Source organism: Apostichopus japonicus, chromosome 20 (genome assembly GCF_037975245.1).
Source record: "Apostichopus japonicus isolate 1M-3 chromosome 20, ASM3797524v1, whole genome shotgun sequence".
NCBI classification, from domain to species: Eukaryota; Metazoa; Echinodermata; class Holothuroidea; order Aspidochirotida; family Stichopodidae; genus Apostichopus; species Apostichopus japonicus.
Genome location: NC_092580.1, coordinates 17,270,389 through 17,290,402, shown reverse-complemented (window position 1 = coordinate 17,290,402; position 20,014 = coordinate 17,270,389). Strand labels below are relative to the sequence as shown.

The 20,014-nt window shown below is 38.1% G+C and overlaps 1 protein-coding gene across 3 annotated transcripts; it reads right to left on the bottom strand.

Annotated features, from left to right (window-relative positions):
* Nucleotides 1-117: 117 nt before the first annotated feature.
* Nucleotides 118-19,607, bottom strand: LOC139960938 (superoxide dismutase [Cu-Zn]-like). 3 transcript variants are annotated; one of them, XM_071959657.1, is made up of 7 exons: nucleotides 19,042-19,607; nucleotides 9,179-9,364; nucleotides 8,031-8,117; nucleotides 4,117-4,217; nucleotides 3,096-3,271; nucleotides 2,675-2,792; nucleotides 118-1,518 (listed from the first exon to the last, which is right to left on the bottom strand). In XM_071959657.1, the coding sequence occupies exons 1-7, from the start codon at nucleotides 19,091-19,093 to the stop codon at nucleotides 1,408-1,410; spliced, it is 831 nt and encodes a 276-aa protein (XP_071815758.1). In that variant the 5' UTR covers nucleotides 19,094-19,607; the 3' UTR covers nucleotides 118-1,407. The 3 variants fall into 3 exon arrangements, with proteins under 3 accessions (XP_071815758.1, XP_071815759.1, XP_071815760.1); XM_071959658.1 differs by having other exon boundaries at nucleotides 8,031-8,093; nucleotides 19,042-19,598; XM_071959659.1 differs by lacking the exon at nucleotides 8,031-8,117 and having other exon boundaries at nucleotides 19,042-19,604.
* Between the last annotated feature and the right edge of the window lie 407 nt (nucleotides 19,608-20,014).

Here is a 20,014-nt window from a genome sequence, read left to right as displayed (position 1 = left end):
TTTACTATGTATACAACTGTTTATGACGACAATAACGCTGTAGTATAGCATACTTGCTCCAAGGCATCAATTTTAGATGATCATAATTTAAAGGAAAGAAAAACATAATGCGAACAGTCTTAATTTCACATTCTATTTCAAAGTGGTAATTGGAGAAGACGTGCTATTAACACCATGCAAATCTAAAATACATGTGAGAAACACTGAATCTTACACCTGTCTACCAAACATATAGACAGTCAGAGAAAATAAAAGGAAGGAAGAATGCAGAAGAATATAGAATAAAACAAGTAATTATACATAAGAAAAAAAGTCATATTCATATAGAACGAGGATCGAAACAACAAACTAAACCACACAGAGCTAATCTGATCAATACTTTATAGGCTAACCAGAAGTTAATGTACATAACATATCGTGTAAATTCAATCGGTACCACTGTATTAAGTTAAATATATCACAGGATACAGTTTACTCTTTAATTATCCTTCCATTTTCCTCTTCTCCTCCCACTTTGCTTTTTTTGTCAATCCCTTCAGCCCACCCCCTACCCCCTCCCCTCCTCTAACACATGCTTAGCTACACTACACGATTTTATACCTTCTATTTGCACATCACACAACAGCATGCCAAATATAGAGTATTGATTTACGGGCTGTAATTTACAATGTATGCCAACAGTTTCAAGTTAAAAGGTTAGTAATGACGCAAATTTGAAGAAGTGTAAAATACAACGGCCAAAACTTCACAGTAGACGTGCATAGAAAGCTGCTCACACTCTCTTTCAAAGAACGGAGTTTTAAAAATAGAAGAGAAAAAGAAAACGAAATGCTTTGAATTGTGACCAATTATGAAACAAAGTCAATGATATATATTTCCCCTGCTTCTTGTGAGACCTATGTGGACCATCTTTTGACAAGCTTATACAATGAGCTGATGTCACGTGACATATTGGTTTTAGCTTTAAACGATGGAAAGAAATACTGGAACAACAGATAGGAAGTTATATACGTACGCACATATAGTCCACCTATAAGGTATCCTAAGTTCTCCCAGGACCCGTAGCCAGGACATCTGAGCTGGAGGACACCAACGATTTAAGGAGGGGCAAAGTAACCATGCCTTGAACTTGAGGGGGTACAATAGTCCGCATGGGGGGGGGGGTATGGTCCCATGCGCCCCTGCATGGCTACGTGCCTAGCCGTCCCTGGGATCGAAGATTTTGGGCTATAGTTTAAATCATGATTGAATGTCTATCGATCATAAGGAACATTTAAAGGGTGAACTAATTCCGTAAGAAATATAAACCAGTCTGACTGAAACTTCAAACTTAACATATCGTTATACTTATATAGTTATATACATGACCTAGCTTGCCAGGGCTTGCTACCCAGTGTGACCATAACTTCACTGCTCGGACCTGCCAATGACACAGCATGCCAATCTGGGTCCAGCGTGACCGGTGGTTCGGCTATCTGGAAATCCACCGAGTCCAAGATCGTCTTCACCGGAATGGATCTAATTTTACAGAATGAGAAAGGATGTTGTTGATATTAAATACCATTAAAGTCTCAGAATAAAGTGTATTGATTGACAATTCCAGTCTTATGTTCGATTGGAAATCTTTGCATGTATAGATATCTTAATATAGATTAAACGTCTTGAAGGCTAATTTAGGGTTAGCGAATCAGAGGGTCACTTACAGTATAAGTACATGTACCTCATTAGAAATCCTGTACTAGTACAACAACGTGTGTAATAGAAAGAGGCGGTTTCACAGTGTGTACAAAGGCCGTTAGCATGAGTATCGGTACGGTACTTAATCTCACACTAGCATCTATTCTGAATTTCCACATGTCCCCAGTACGAGAATAAGAACAAATTTATGAGGGCGAGTAGAAATATACACGTAAATGTGTTACAGGATACAGGTAAATATGCTAGCATTCGAGGATATAGGTAAATATGCTAGGATACTACGAAAATGCGGACAAACTGCAAGTACGCGGTCAAGAGTTGTCCAATATCACAGTTATTCGAGCGTTTCGAGGCCTCGGGCGTAAATCTGCTGCAGTGGCTGCACCTGTTGCAGTTCCAAGGAAAATCGGGAAAGGAACGTCAGGGCACCCGGCGTTTATGATTACTGCAGTGTTTGAAGGATGATGAAGGTGGTAGTTTCGAACTGACCAATGAAGGAACAGCAATCTCCATTTCGTATATTACAAATTTCATAGAATCTTAGGCAAACGCAGCTCTCCCGACACTGCACAGCAGCAATTTTGAAATAAGTCAATTAGAGAATAAATCGGCTCTTGACGGGTCCTGAAACTGGGAACATAGTAGCTGTGGGAAGGACTGGTAAATCATTAAATAAACAAGGGCGGATTTGCCTACCCACTGGAAACGAGGCGCCGCAGGCGTCACCAATGTTGAGGTCGTGGTGACGCCGATTTTAGTTCACCGGTCTGTGGCGCCAAAATCCGCCGCTTGTTTGAAGATCCCAGCGCCGTCTATTCCATGACCGAGCAAATAGCACTTATTTATCCTCAAGTCCGTTCCTGTCAATCCAACATTTATATATTGGTAGGATACATGGTTGAGAGATAGGGTTTATTTCTATTTTCAATTAAACATTAATTTTTTATTGTTTCTGTTGAAGTTTCAAATTACTTACGACAAACGCTCGTCCAATCACAGAGTTTTCTCCAATCAGACTTGCTACGTTGTCGATCATACCGGTGTTAACTACGCCTTGGTGGTCAGGTTGAACGTTCCCAAGGTCCCCAACGTGACTAACGGACAGATTCAGAAGGCAAATAGGATCATTTAGGAGCAAATCTTAAACAATATATATTCAGGGATAAATAATCAGAATATTATTTGGTTTCAAAACATAGAACGACAAAGGACAAACGGCATGACGAAATCAACGTGGAAGCCCCGCAAGCACCTTCCACCTATAGCTGTTATATAAACCACCGTATATCACGTTCTTTATGAGTGGACAGACATCAAGCTCCGTTAATCAGTGTTGGCGTTAAATACATCACGTTTCAATAGCATAAAGGTCGAACACATGCAATGACGTCACTTACCGATTATCATCACCTGGTGCTCCGTGGTCTTTGCCAAATGGATTAAAATGTCCTCCAGTGGACTGACAGCCCTCCTTCAGATCACCGTATGTATGAATATGGAATCCATGGAGGGACCCGAAAGCGGATCGAAACCCGTACATGTAGATGTCAATGTAGAGAGGTCCCCCAGTAGCCTATAATGAACGGAATGATACGCGATAATCATCGTAGCACGAAAATCACGTGACCGAAGGATTAGCCCGTCGTCAAAAGATATTGACTATCACGTAACTCAAATGCTAGACGGGTATACGATCGGCTTGCATTTGTTTCAACCATTTGTTTGAGAATAGTTGTTAGGATATAGTTAGATTGTTGTGGATAGGTTATCTGGCCTTCGCCACTTCTCCCTATCTCCATTCCGCCAAGGAAAACACAGCCATTTTTCTTTAACTCATGAATATACAAGATGAAGCCGTTTAGACTTTAACTTCATTTAAACTACAGCTATAGAGCTCCCTCGGATTAAGACACACAAGACCATTTGAGATTGTAAACATGTTTGTGCTTTCATGTAAAGCTGTGTATTACATGTGAGGGACTAACCTAATGGTCTGTATGTTATACTACGTAGTCCAATCGCATTTATTGACGCGCCACAGATGTTAAACCCCAAAACTTTATTTAAGAAATTCATCCAAAACAGAGCACTTGGATGAACAAACAAACTGTATTGCACCAAACTGAAAACACTCTCATTCTTGCATACGGGACCGTGACCATGCATGGGATAATAACACACTATAACCGGGAGCTCGTGTCAATTAGGGGGGGGGGGGGGGTGATATGGGATGTATAATACACTTGAGGGAAAGGGAGAACTTAAAAATAAGAGAGTCTCCTAACCTGAGTCTCTATGTCCAGTTCATGATGACGGATGGTTTGGCTATTGCTGTATCATTATTAATCAATATAAAGGGACAAGCAGTACACACTATAGACAGCATGAACTAATCAAAAACTCGAAAGATGTACTTACGTTCTGTTTCATGTTGATGATGCCTGTGATTGGCTGAAAGTAATCCGAATCGAGGTGACTGTTCGGCATTGGCTTACATGTTGCATAGACAAATCCCTCAACTGTGGTGTAAAAAACAACAACAGGAAAAGCATACATATATGTTGCATGCAAAACAAGTAAAAACATTATATATGCAACATGAATATAAACCAGCTTCCTCCTACCCTGTTGAGAGTTCACCATTTCTCGCAGGACACTATTTAAAGGGATTGTACTCTGGTCGACAGCATGATGAATTGAAACACTAACTTTCATGAACTTTTGCGATTTTCATTTGAATAGTTTGTGTAGTAGGTCCCTACATATGGGTTTCTATCAAATGTATGAGTTATAACATGAGTGTATATATCCAGCAATTGTGTGGGGGTGAGTGACATCATCACGCCAGTTTTAAAGTACAAGCCAAAAGTAGATGAAAGTCCTTGTACAAAATCGTCTTAGTATTGTTTGAGCTCCGTCTTATATAGTCTATACTGTGAAATGTATCACGATTCGAGCACACGTTCAATACACCTAATAGGCTTTAACAAAAGGAGAATTTGAAAGAAACATTTGTAATGGGAAACAGCACATAACCTGCAACCCATCCTCAACGTTACTGCCTTTTCTTCCCCTCCGGTAGACGACAAATATTGAAGTTTCCCCTGAACTTTTTAAGTTGCAATTCGTCCGATTTTAGGGCAATGAGGACATATGACGGAGGAATTCTTTGGAGTAATATAGTCATAGGAATCCGATTAGATTTATAACCAGACGCGTGACTTGCCATTTTAGACATTTTGAAAATTGATAGTTTTGTAGCCCCCTTATTTTTCCTTTTTCATTTGTTGTTTCACAAATGACAGAAAGCTGAATAAAGTAATAAAGCTGAATAAAGTAATAAATTATTATCTATTTTTAGAAAATGATTTTTTGTTTGTTTTTGGAACCACCGGAAAGGCTATCTTAGTTCCCTTTTTCTTTTTTCCGAAATTCACACAGTATATCATAGATATCTTTTACTTAACAATCTTAGCGATAAATAAATAAAATATAACTAATAAACCCATAAACTTAAAGCATACTTGTATAAGCCACAGCATTAAAACGAACAGACAAACAAAAATGTTACGAACAGACTGCAGACAGCATGCCAGTAGATCTATAAGTTATACATGCAGTTATAAATAAGAAGCAAATGGAATGCGTTTTGCGATTAATATCTTGTACATTTTCTCTGCTTAATTTTTTTTTTAACACCAGGCAGCGTGATAAACATTCCTGAACTGCATGAAACACAGGTTGCTATTATATATTTAAAAAAAAAAGAGTTAGTAAATTCGAGGAAACAAATTTCGGGTCTACACGCTTTACGGACACGAAGACAGACGGAATGCGATACAAGATATAGTCAGTGTATAGTAGCAACTAACTGAGAAAAGGCAGAGAAATAAAAGAATTGAAATTAATAGGAATAAAATATTATTATCAAAGTAACTAATTCTGTTTAGAGGTTGACTCGCACATTATGTTTGTGTTATACGTCATCAGAAGCTACTTATAACGTGAACAAGTATGTAGGACAGATTTCAGGCATGTCACGCTTGGGAGAGGGCTTGCGCCCTTGTATAGAATTATTGTCGCCCTTCCCATTTGTGCCACCGCAAAGCACCACGCAAGTTACAAGAAACAAAAATTTGCCCTCACGTATGTCAGTGACCCCATCCCTCCCTCACACCCCTCTCCTCCGAACAACAAAGTTCCTGACTACGGGCCTGGTAAGCCGTACGTTTTGTACAATTTTCACTCTCTGGAATTATGAGTGTACTATAGATACATTATCGTATTAAACATAAGGCGAAGCAGCGGTGTCAAAGAAAATGCTATACAAGCGATAAGATTAGGGCAATTAGAGAAACATTTACAAGAAGCGGTTAATGTGACACACATGCATAAAATAGAAATAAATTCGATGAGATGAACAGCACATTCTATAATTTTTTTTTTCTATTTTAAGATATTCAATCAACGTTATTTGCAGCTCAATGTCTCCGACTTTAAATTAGATATGGGGTATACGTTCTTTTAAGAAATGCGGTCACTTGTCAGTGTACCGATATTTCGGCGAGAAATGAACCGCTATCCTCAAATTATTTTCCTGACTTAGTCACATTACTTTCTTATAACACTTCCACAGTGTATTCGGATAATTGAAGCAAAACCTACTCAAACCTATATGTTATTTTAATCTGCTCAAACTTTTGGAACAACGTAGATTATGTCTCGTACATGTTATGCATTGTCGAAACATTTTCAAACTTATTGTTGACAAATTATTACTTGTTTTACCTCAACCTCATTTTTTTTTTTAAATGTGCGGTTCTATAAAATACTAACAAAAACGCAATTCAATATCCCGTTCGAGAAAAAAAAAAAAAAAAATTAAGGCTATTTTCAAATTTGTTTAAAACTTCCCAATAAATATTCGGTGGTACAGTTACTTATTTTTTATTGGTGGGGTAGGGGGCTTCTCATTGACGTATGGTTTGTAAGCTAATATGACTGCATAAACACTGAGAGAGACTTTTTCCTACATAACAAACGTTTGAGAGACATGGTTGATACATATTGTGTACGATGCAACAAAATGGAAGTCGGTCAATAAATGCCAATGTGTGGCTAATTCACTGACTAATTATATACGTTTGAAATTATAGTATTTGGTGCTGTGCCGAGTGGATAAAGGCGGTAGCATTTGAAGCGATGATGATTATTAGCAATAGGGAGGTTCGGGTTTCCATCCCCGGCAGGGTCATAGTATAAGGTGGGGATTTCAACCAAACGCAATCTATGGTTTTCCCATCTGAATTTTTTGCCAAATTGGAAAACTTCCAAACCTTGCGTAAAACTGTTTAATTGGAAGCCACCCGACGTGAAAGTTGTAATCCACCCTTGCAGGTTTCTCCCACATTCGTGGTAGCTTTAGCGTCGCAAAAATAACTGCCTGGTTATTATGAGTGTGCAAAGGCGTGTCCTATATTCATGCATATGCAAAAGCATGTACAACTTTATACAAAACAAGACGCTTTAATTGCTGTTTTTTCTTGTCTTTCTTAGTAATTGATCCATGTTATGTGTTCAGTTGCACACATTGTCACACCGGCGATCTGAGCCACTATTTGAGCGCATATGGCCCCGTGGGTATATGTATGACACATAATATCAAGTACCCGCACTGACAAATTGAATGCAAAAGAGAAGAAATTTCAATGGCTCTTCTAAGCGTAATTAAATACATATATATAGAGGCTTTCGTGACTTCTTTTATACTTGTGAATATTATTCGTATTGTTTATCTCTCGTTCTCTTTCCTCTTTGAATTTCACATTCTGGGCCCGGTATAGGCTACATATAGGGATGCAATAGACGTGTGATATATCTATAAAAATGTAAGCCTGCCTATTTGGCATTTGTCAATTCTCTTCAAAGTTGTAACAGGATCATGTTGGAAAGAAAGAAAACCCTGTAACAAAGTAAATTAGTCGAAAGTTGAACCAAATTTTAGCAAGCTAAAACATGAGCCTCAAGTGGGGTTTTCAAAGTGATATGCGCTATTCTATAAAATACTGCCATTTTAACGAAAGTGAGCGATTATAGTGTTTTTTTTTAACGAATGTTGCAGTATAATATGTTATTTGTCATGCTTGTGGATGAAGTTGTTCTTATTATGGATATAATGAATAAATGTGACAATATATGCATGAATAAACATATCATATATATATATATATATATAGGCTTAGATGCAAAGCGTGGAATGGAAGCCATTTTTTTCTTCTTCTTCTTCTTGCCCCCCCCCTCCTCCCCTAACCCGTTGGCCATTATTTGCTTACTCTTTGCTGGCCGAGGCGGAAGAGGAAAACTGCTATCACCGTCGAGTGAGATGATATCTCCAACTAAAGATTGCAGAGAAAATGGCACTATCAGGCCGATTATAGGTGTGATCAAAGTTAAAGGTTATACTCCTTGACTTATAATTACAACCATTAATTATACATTGGCCTCATGAGAAGTATATTCTTCCTTGCATGTATATGCATATAGTAGCGTATAATGATAGCAGTGCATCAATATACTGTGAGCTTGGTTTCATGATTTCGCGCCATGGGCTCTTGCCTTGGGTATAAAACTTGCATGATAGCGATTTAAACTTATTTTATATATTCTATTCAGGGCCTATTTTGTGATGTATTGTAACATAAGATAAAGCTTAGGCATATACTTATGGTTTATAAGCCATATTTCGCTCACTTGGATAGACCTCTCAATCCCAGTTACAATATACATGACAACTGTCACCATGGTAACGGTTTGTCTATTACATTATATTCTATATTACAAAAGTGAAAATAGCGCTATATCTGCAGCGACGGGCACGGGATTTCAAAAGTTGGGGGAGGGGTGGTGGGGGCAAATGCCACAATTCCACCGACTGATTCAGGTACGGGCATGGACCTTTATGGACGGAATGCATTGTTTTTTACCAATGATGAGTGCGACTGTGGGGTCGTTGAATGCGACTCCCATGTATTAGGGGGGGGGGGGGGGGTTCTGGCGGTGTTCCCTGAGCAAATTGTCGAACCTTACAGGTCAAATTGTGCATTTTAGGACATATTTAAAATATAAGTCTACCAATAGGCCTAAATACAAGGTTGTGCTTAAATACTTTATAACTAAATACGAGTGGACGTTTTCCCCAAACTGACGATGTACTGGGTGACCACCCCCCTCCCCCCCCCCCTCCGCCCACGCCTCTCTGTGTGTTTTCGTGTATTCCACATCCTCTAAAAATTCTGCAACAACCACTGTTTCTTTTACATAAGCTTACTAAGACACAGAAATTAGGCCTACGTATATATATATATATATATATATATATATATATATATATATATAACAGGCTTGTTTTAAATTCCTGCCATGGCAATGGTCGATTTTCATGCTTATAGCAGTAGCAGCAGCAGCAGACGGGCCTATTTACCATTCTCAATGAGAGGGATCTCGTTGTCCTGTATCTCCTCCTCACTTAGGCTCACTTTAATGGCGCCAACATCTGCCTTCAGGAGAGCAATTTCTTCCTGCAGCTGGCTAAAATCCTGCACAGACCAAGGACAGTTGCATCTCTCTGTGTTCTCTGTGTTGACGCCCACGTCCTCCGTAACTGCCGCTGAAATAAAGTAAGACCGAGGCCAGAATTCAGATATCAATATCAAACGCCACCCTGCCCCCTCACCATTCCCATTTGCTCCTTCACCTCCACATTTCATTTTCTCCTCTTCTTTTCCCCTCACCTTTCCCTTCCTTTCTATTCCACCTCTCCCCTCCCCTTCCCCAACCTCTTCCAATGGAAAGTAAACTATCAACAAGTTGCAACTATGCTATGCGTAAGTGCGATAAACTTGGATGGAAGCCTGTAACAAGTAGTATGCACTAAGCGATCTGGGGGGTTACCTATTGTATAGAAGAGAAAACTACTTATGATCCCCCTCAGCACAACGTGTCGTTTTATTATCATTGTATACTGATCACATATATAATAAATGTTGAAAACTTGGCTGTGACTGGCAAAAATAAACATGATACGGTAAATGACAAAATATGACTATCGGAAATGGTATTCCATAGCCCCCCCCCCACCATCTCCGGGGCGATGGACCCCTTCAATGCAATGCACCCCTTCATGTACGTACAGTTGCACATTACTGGACGGTATGCAGACTTCCGTCTGAAAACTCAACCAAAACATTGCCAAGTCTCATTACTTAGCAAATAATTTTAGGAATATATTGCAACTTCTCTATCGCTACGTCCAGCAATACCCCTATATCGACCCGCCCCTCCCCCACAACGCCCTTCCAGTGATGCCTCATTTCGTCACCCCCCCCCCCTCTCTCTCCCTCCACCCATTACATCGCCGCGTTCGGTTTGACCGAAGCCTGAATAGCATTTTAATTACCGGTACTAACAAAACCTTGCAAAACTGAAGAGAAAAAAGAAAGAAATTGCTATTAGACAAAGTCCTACTTAAGTGAGCCCGTGAATTTAGTTTACGTTTAGAAATATCAAACTCTGTTGTGGGTTGCAACTTTCTAACTCCGAAAGTTCTTATAGTCACTTTTTGCATAGCGTTGCTGACCTTTTGGCTATCCATTGTATCCCTGAAACCTCAAGGTGTCAAAATGCTCTTAAAAAAACTGTTGAAAGGACAAAAAGTAATAAACATTTGACACTTAATATGATTGAATGTATAAGGTCATGATTGGTTGGCATTCTAACACGTGTTAGATTAAAATACATTAATATACTATATCGTCTCTATAAATCACTAAAACATTGACGTTCAGCAGCCATAAAATACACCTGTATGTCTATTAAATATTTTAATACCATCCTTCTTTTATTTCATCTTTCTCATGATCCTATATCTCCAAGCCAGGGATAGATTTATAACCCACTGCGTAGCTGATTTCCATATATACGGCTAAACCCATATACATATACAAATGCACATACAATAATACAATCGCATTGTCAAGTACATAGGCTATATATCTTTTCAACGACATTAACGTAACGACATAGAGATCTGACAATTTCGGTCAGTCGGAATTCAAGTTTCTCCGTCTTCTTACAGCGTCGTGATATTTGCACCCATCTTCATGCCTGGTCAAGAGATTGTGGGGTTGGGGGGGGGATCAGGGGATACAGACCGGAGTTTTGGGGTCAATGAGAGGCGCTTGGTAATATGGGGAAAGAATAATGTAACTTCATATTTAGCAATAGACTGCAAACGCCCATGTCTGTACCATCAATTTTATGAACACTTCTTATGTATCTATATATTTGATACAGAATATGAGGACCAATTAAATCACAAACCAGGGGGAGGGGGGGGGGGTTACCTGGGTACATAAATGGTGCTGCGAGATATAACTCATATAGATGAAGCTCATCAACTTACTTCTCTCATAACAGAGAGCATTCGGTGCGGGAGGTGTGTGTTCAATTTTGTGACATATTTTCAGGCACATCCAGTGTGGACATAATACTCAATTTTTCATGTTTGCTGTATGGGAGTGTCTCATTTGAGCGACCTTGAGGGGATAGAAACAGTTTGTATTTCCAACACAAATTGCTCCCGCTACCTTCTAGTTGAATGGGTACTAGTTCCACCACAAATCTACCCCTTCCATCCGCCCCTCCGCTCTCCTTCCCCATCCTGTACCCTCCCTTCCTCTCCCCTTCGTCACCCTCCCCTCCCCTCTGCTCCGTCTCCTACCCCCTTTCCCCCCGAACCTGTCGCCTTTTCCCTAGAAAATATCGCTGATACTTTCACAAATCCTCATGAGGAAAAGTATATAGTACCATCAACCTTAACATGATGCATGCGTTACACCAACTAATATGTGCAGCCAGTTACGTACATAGCAATCCTGTTCTCAATATAATAAATCAAGTACCGGTAATGAATATGTAGTCGATTTGCTACAGCCAATTTCGCTAAATATGTCAAATCTGAATAACAAAATACGTGTTCGATGGTAATGTCGTTATGTCAAAGCAAAATTGTTATATTATAACAATGCGACGCATGATCAACGATGTGTTAACTTATACATATCCTTGGTATGTTACAAATCACATTTACATGGTAATTTTGTAATGTATCCTGAACGCAGACGACGGTGCGTGACCAATCATTGCTTGCAAGGCTGAAAATGACAGTCATGCAACAGTGATGCCACTAGTGCTCAAATTCAGTGTTGTGCAGCAGCTGGGTTTATATACATAACAATCCAGGGACGTAGCCAGGGGGGAGCAGGGGTGGGCGACTGCCCCCCCTTTCGGTGTCGAAAAAATGTTTAAAAACTGTTGTTTTTTAGCATGGTATTTTGTCAGTGCTCTTTTGATCTTGAATACTTGTCAGCTCCGTTAACTCGATTATAATCGTAGTAACATTCAGGCCTACTGATTCAACTACTTACCGTACTTAGTGTGGCAGCTGCAATTAGCTAAATTTAGCCTATATAGCCCTTTACAAGCCTACAGTTGGCCACTGCGTAATAAAATACATATTGCCTACCTAACCGCACTCGAACGAACCGTATGCACAACAACGTCGACAACGTTCGTTCTCATCCTTTGTATGATTCGTCCTAAGTTGTTGCACGTGATACGCACTTCTTATTAATTATTATTACACTGCTAATACACTGCGATAACGATATTTGTTTTTAGGCCACTGCACATCTGGCTGTCTTACAAAACATGAAAGTTTATATTGACCATCAGTTAAGTTCGTCAAATGTATTCAAGTCCAGACATTGGACAATAAACAAGAATCATGTAAAATGTGAATGTGAATGTGTGAATGTGAATCTTGTAAAAGAGCACTATGTTTGTCTTTCTGATATAATATGTAAGAGAACATGTAAAAGAATTCAAACAGGAAACAAAATCTGCTGATCATATGATATCACATGATAATGATGAAACTGGCAAAACATTGCAACAGATCGCATCTAAGGACCTTCAATTGTTCAAAAATATCTCAAACGGGAGGGGGACACCCCCTCCCCTTAGACCCCTCCCCCATATCAATCGCAAAAAAGTGCTTCCCCCTTTCAAATTCCTGGCTACGTCGCTGGTACAATCTAGCAGTCTACCGGTATGTATTGGGCTATATATATTATTGTGTAAAAAGTTAAGACTTCAATAAATTTAGGGAGAAACGGGACAAACATTTCACTTATTGTAAAAGATAGACATTTGACCTGCACCAACGAAAATATAATAGCCTACAGCACACTGTAATCCTTCCCATTGCGTCAAACGTTGAATGACAAGACTGATACCTGTTTTCCAAGTTTTAGTATCATTCTTTGAACACTGAAAAGATATAATTGTATGCAGAGGGACAGAACAAGCAATACAAATTGCACAACAGGTTGCTGAAGCATCGTTAACTTCATTTTCTCGTAGCCTAAGCATCACTTAACCTTCCCTTCTGCTTTGCTTTCCTTGAGAGGTTGCAACATTCGTGATCGCGGAAAGGCCTAGATTCTACGGTTATTTGTTAAAATTCACTATATTGAAACATGCTATGTTGCGATAGGTGACAATAGCCTAGTCCTTGCTTTTTTTCTTCAAGATTCAACAGATCCTGTTCCTATTCCTGGCCTTGCTGACTAAATTTATCTTCTGAGCTTCAGTTTAAATTAACCGAAAATCAAGAATCATATAAATGTCATATTTGATTGCAATATATATTTCACTACAAGGACATTCGTTTTTGAAGGACTGCAAAAATGTATTGCTTCCACGAAATCGGGTGTTACCAGTCCTTCATATAGCTGTAAAGTTATAAAAAAAAGTCATATATTATTACAGCAACAGCCAGTGTACCTTTATTTATTGACTTATATATTTTATTTACGCAATTTTTTGAGAGGCATTGATTATTTTTTACACTAGTTTATTTCGTACATGATCATATTATCGAGTTGTCACCAACTCCCCCTGATCATATAAACACCATGGTGTCTTAGTTATCCGAATAGTAACGGGCCTGATTAAAGTTACAATAAAACCTGTATTATCCTGGCACGAAGGTGCCGGAAGTTGTCCGGATTTGACCAAAATCTGGATTATAAAGATTTCTATATACTTCAGTTATATGTCTGTCGTTGTATTATTATCCATACTTATACTACATTTTCTTAATAATGTGAAATGCAGTATTGAAGAAAAATGTTCCAATATAGGTGTGATGTATGGCTGAGAAAAAAAACCTGCTACATTTATTAATATGTTAATTGGGTTAAAATGAAAATTTTAAGAAACAGATGTTTATTTTAATATTTTCTTTGAAAATCACTGCTATAAGTCCAGGATGTACTTCTATACCACTTTCAATTTTAAGAAATGACCCTTTTAATATCGAGGGTTTATCTGAGGCTATAGAGTCTAACGTTCAATGGTAAGGCCAGTTCTTTAGATACAACACCAAATTGAATAGGAATTTGAATGCGGATGTTACCGGATCCGGCTAGAAGAGTTCTCATGTTTTACTCAGTTTGAGGAAATAAGGAGGCAAGATTGCAAACTGCTTTACATCGGGATTTTTTTCCCAACTATTGTTTTGTTTTTTGTTTCATAAGATGTGCCACTCGTGGAATTAATACTCTGTCAGGGTCATTCCGTCCATGCTCAATCATTGCAGGTACCGCCAAGGGCGGCGGAACCGGGGGGCACAGGGGGCACGTGCCCCCCCACTTTTCCTCAGGTTAAAAATGTGCCCTTTTTCTACATAAAAATTTCTAAATAAAAAAAAGAGTTTACAAAGCGAAACCCACGTCGAATGAAATATTTCGGGAAGTTTTAAATGTTTACTACCACAGGCGTAGGAGCCCAATTTAATTTGGGGGGGGGGGGACTGTAACGACTTGCCCGAAAATTATTACCAAAATTTTTCGCGCGCTACGCGCGCGTTCAACATCTTAATGTGCATATCATATAGGCATGCGTTGGTCATTACATCGCATGCCAATAACATACAATCATTTGCCGTGTTATAACCCTTCCAAATTGGTTATAATTATTGGCAAAGTCGTTACAATAATAATGATCATAATAATATCAGTTTAACCATTGAAAAGCACATAGAAAATTTTTTTTCTTTCAGTATTTTGACATATTTCATTTGCTTTCATGCATGTATCGATCGCGTGTGCAGGGACTTGGACTTTATAATGATCTCACCTCATTTGTCTTTTTCCTTGTTTCCCAATTTGCACATTAGATATTGCAGTGCAAGTATGGCTAGTATGCATTGTTTCCTTGAGGGGGGGGGGGGGGGTGGCGTTGATGGAGTGATGTGTATACGCAAATAAGATAATACAATAAGAGTTATAAAGGGTACTAAATATCAGGCTGCATCAGTCCAATCGAATTTCTGCAAAGTGCCCTTCGACGTTGGTGCCCCCCCAGATTAAAAGTGCTTCCGCCGCCCTTGGGTACCGCCTTTTATTCTACTAAAGCTGAATAACGAGCTTATGTTTAAAGTAACGTAGACTTTATTCTCACTGAAGCTAAAAGGAATTTCACTTATATGCTATTCTGCATTAAGCGGAAATGGCACAAAATGCAAAAACACCTAAGTGAATTATTACTTAGCCTAAGTGAAATTGAATTGTACCTAAGTTAAATATAATTTTACAATTCCACTTAAGTGAAATAGATATGACTTAAGTTACAAAAAAAAATTGGTTAAGTAAAACACAAATAAGCTTAAGTAAGATACAATTAAGCGTAAGTAGAATTATTTCCACTTAAGTGCAATTGTATTAAATTAAGCTGAATTGTATGCTACTTACGTGAATCCGAATGTATTCTTCTTACTCTTAGTTTAATTGAATTTATTTGTAACATGTTGTAGAAATTTTTTTACTTGTTAAGCTAACCTAATAATATAAGTAATATTTAACCTAATATAAAACTTAATTCTATTTAGTAAAATAGAATATGGCTTAAGTAAACTTGTTTCCCCATTTTCACTTTTTTTTTTCAAATTCAATTACGCTTAAATAGAACACAAATTTACTTTGAACCGTGGAGTCATGATCAATGTATAGTAGTGGTGAATTGCTACCTTGAGGCGGCACCACGCCCGGGTAAAAGTCATTGCTCCCCACTTCCACCCCCACCCCTCACCCTGCTGCAGCCGGGAGCCATGATTGACGAAACCTAAACTGCGTATACCTCCCAGTGTAAGCGGAGATTGGAGAGTATACGCATGGAAGTAGGCTAGCCTCTCTTTTTTTCTTGCCGTCCCCATTTCATGCCTGAAAGTGTATGTGGATATTTTCCCCCTGTTCCCACCGCCCCCTGGCTACGCCAATGACATTGTTGCCAAAACTTTAGCCTTTACGTAATCTTTTTCAAATATAAAATTATATAATACAGTGAAACAAATATATACGATGAAAAATAAAACCCAGGGTCGCTTGATATACAGATGAGAAAACTGTAAGATTAATTGACCTAACCTTCACCCTAGCAGTGAGGCTTTCAAAAGCAAGTTATATTTTGTCAATTTACGTTCCTTTAACGTGACCTTTAATCTCAGTTCCTGTCTTACGATCTCTATTTAATGCTTTGTTTACTCTTAACGTCTTACGCCTGCCCTTTCTTGTGACACTATTTACATTACTTTGAATTGTTTATACACACGATATATATATGCATGATATACGGTATAAATTTTAGACCATTTCTTTCTCTTTTAAGAAAAAATATATATATTAAGACCGATTTCGGCATTAACCACAACTTGAACAATTAACCGACAATAATATCAACTTGATAGTAAAGTTGAATGCCCTTTAAAAGTTATGTGAACGCGTATCACATCACACTAATCGACTTCGTTGTTTTATTTGGTGTACCGTAACACCAATTGTTTTCCAGACACCAGCTGTCGCTAAGAAATCATTGTGAGAGGTTACCTAATGTGCTTTCTTTTGTTTGTTCTTCCCTTCTTTCTAACATTATCATATATTTAACAATAACATATGGAATGGATAATAAAAAACAGATGCACCTTGAGTATACCAGTCAATTCCTCTGGCCATTGCTGTATTTTGATAGTTCCCTATATATGGACATCTAATGTTATATGGTATTAATAAAATTTAGGAATACACTATTCCCATAACAATTTTCCGACGTCTGAAAGTATAGGCAAAATCTAGAGGGATTTCTCGAGCAAGTTTTAGTGCAAGAGCATTATATGAGAATATTGTTATTTGCTTCACTGAAAAGCGGAACCGTTAAAAGCAGAATTTGTGTGTGTGTCTTTTAATTACATATACGGATGAATTTTATGACCTTTGAACATGATTGTGACATTCAGTGTGGCATTTAGCCTCAGTAGTACAATCTGGGGGACTTGATGCTCGATGCCACCAATATGTAGAAATCATGTTCTTCCCCTATTCTATGAAACTGACGAAAGCTGTCGTTTTTGTTGCCGTTGTTGGTATTTTTCGAGGGCGGTGGTGTTTGTTTCATTTTTCAAAGTTTGAGGTGTCGGGGTTTACATTTATGACCAACACGGTCAGCGACAATTTCCTTTCAAAACTACACGCTACATTTGGAGTAATGTACTTACTATACCTACTCATTGTTTCTACATGCTGTCGAAACGTAGGATATACATTATCATTTTGTTCAATCTGGAGGGATACCCGTTTTACCATATACTATCAGTACCGAAACCCAACCAATTGCCTTATTGATGCGCATTAACTACTTGCACGTTCTGGTAATTTACTCTACCCCTCCCCCGCCCCCACCCACCCCCACTCCCGTTCACACCCCGCCGCTCTCCGTTACATTTTCGACTTGTGTACTCTACAAGGTGTCAGTTTGCCAAGAATAGTATACGCTATTGAGGAAGGAGCGTATAATAAGGCTGAACTAGTGATAACATGTTAGGGATGTATGCTTATATGGTGTCATTGCAGGTAGTAATGTGGGATATCATGTCTGTTATATGTAATATTTACAAATGTATTGTCATCGTTTATACCAGTCCATGAATTGCACCTCCTCCATTCACGTTTTTTTTTTTGCAGCCTCCTGGCTTTATATTTATATTATGGTAACATGATACGCCATAACAAGTTCCCTCACGATGTTGTCACGTGTTACAAGCCTCTTTTCTCTTCGGCAACTTTCAACGCCATTCTCGGTAGGCCTGCAATTGTATAAATTGCCTTAATTGATCAAATGTTCCCACCACATATATTTAATTCATGCTCTTCGACTGATGCAAGCCACAACGAATAATCGAATAATCGACCGGTCCCATCATTTTTTAAGATAGGAGAACACTCGGGCGGATTGATATAGATAGTACATGTGGAGTATGTTGCCTTACGAAAACTGAAGGAAAATATGGCACTAACCCTCACCAGGCTGTTTCTGCATTGTTTATCTCCCCCGGAGGGCTGTTTGTTAATTGGTTTAGCTTATGCAGCGCTAAACAACACGTTAAGCCTACGTTAATTTTCTACCAGATTTAATTATATACATATATATATATATACATATATATATATATATATATATATATATATATATATATATATATATATATATATACATATATACATATATATATATATATATATATATATATATATATACATATATATATATATATATATATATATATATATATATATATATATATATATATAGAATATGTAGCCAGTGGTATGACATATATACATTATATTAATAAAGATCAACACACCAGAAAAATTCCTCTTCGCGACCGGTTTCGTCCTTTTGGGACTCATCAGGCGAAGGTAGGAATCAAACCCCGGACCGTTGTGTCACAGACCGAAGTTCCTACCACTCCACCACAGTGATTCTACTGCATGGTGTTTAACGAACATGCGACAAAGGGGAACATCCAATTCCAGTCGATATTACCCCAAAACCACATGACAGGCAGGAATGTTTAGAAAAGCTATACTTTTAGATATTTAAGTTATTCAAGAAAACTTCAAACAGAATAAATGCTTAAAAATTACGACAGAAAATTTACACTTTGTTATATAGTGTACCCGAAGAAAAATAACTACAAACAGTCAAACACTGTTTTAAACATTGTTTGACTGTAAAGGTACTTGTTTGTTACATAAGAGATTTAACCTAAATATACGCCTCCGGTATCGAAGAAACATGACTCCGCACCTTAACTTTTATCACAAAACCTGTAAGAAAGAAATTATCATTGTGCGAAAAAGAAAGCGAACAAAACAAAATACTTACTGCATACAGCAAACATAGAAACCAACACGAATATCGACGCTGTGTAATCCATTATTATGCGCTATTGTAATGGAAAGAAGTATCAACAGTGAACAATTCTTATTACAAACGTGTACAGCGTTGGAGAGTATATGCAGTTCAACTTAACTATAAATGGATATACCAGCAAGTAGTTCACTAACTCATCATTACGTGCATGAACAAATTAGCTTCCAAGCTCCGCCTTCGGTATGAATAATAAAATGCAGATCACGGTTGTGGAAATCAAATTTGGTAACAAGGTACCAAGATCAGCCTGTAAAGTAATCACCATTGGCAACCGGAATCTTAAGATCAAACCGAACTGATCTTTGACGTTGTATATGGTGCACGCTATACACAAGTCCGATCAAATGATTTTCTTCAACCTTCAGTCAGAAGGTGATATATACACGCAGATATCTTGGGATTCTTTGAGCCTGGGAATTATCTTGTGTTCCTGTTAATAATTTACATTCTATAGAGGTAGGGGTTACGGTTTCTTTCTCCTTGAAGTATAAACAGCTTTATTCAATCGGTACGGATGAAAGGGTATAGTGTGTTCACCTATAAAAAATACCAGGACGATGTCAAGAAAACAAAACAAAAACACTTTCATACTATTGAAGTAAGATGACCTCACCTTAACCTCGAGGAGAAATGTTTTTTCCGTTATGAAAACGTGACTGCTATAACTATTTCGTGACATATCGCGGCGACCGACGTACGCAGTCACTGCGTAACGGAGTATTTTGTCCAATCACAAGACGTCATATGTTACCATTTGCGCTTTTGACCCAATCTTAGCCTCTAATATCCTACAAGTCAAACGGTATAAATTAAACTTGAAGAAATATAAACAGATAAATAAATAAATATACAATGTGATATTCATGTTCTGGTGAACGTGTCAAATCAAAGATACTTTTCTCTTTAGGTTTTAAGGTCCAATTTC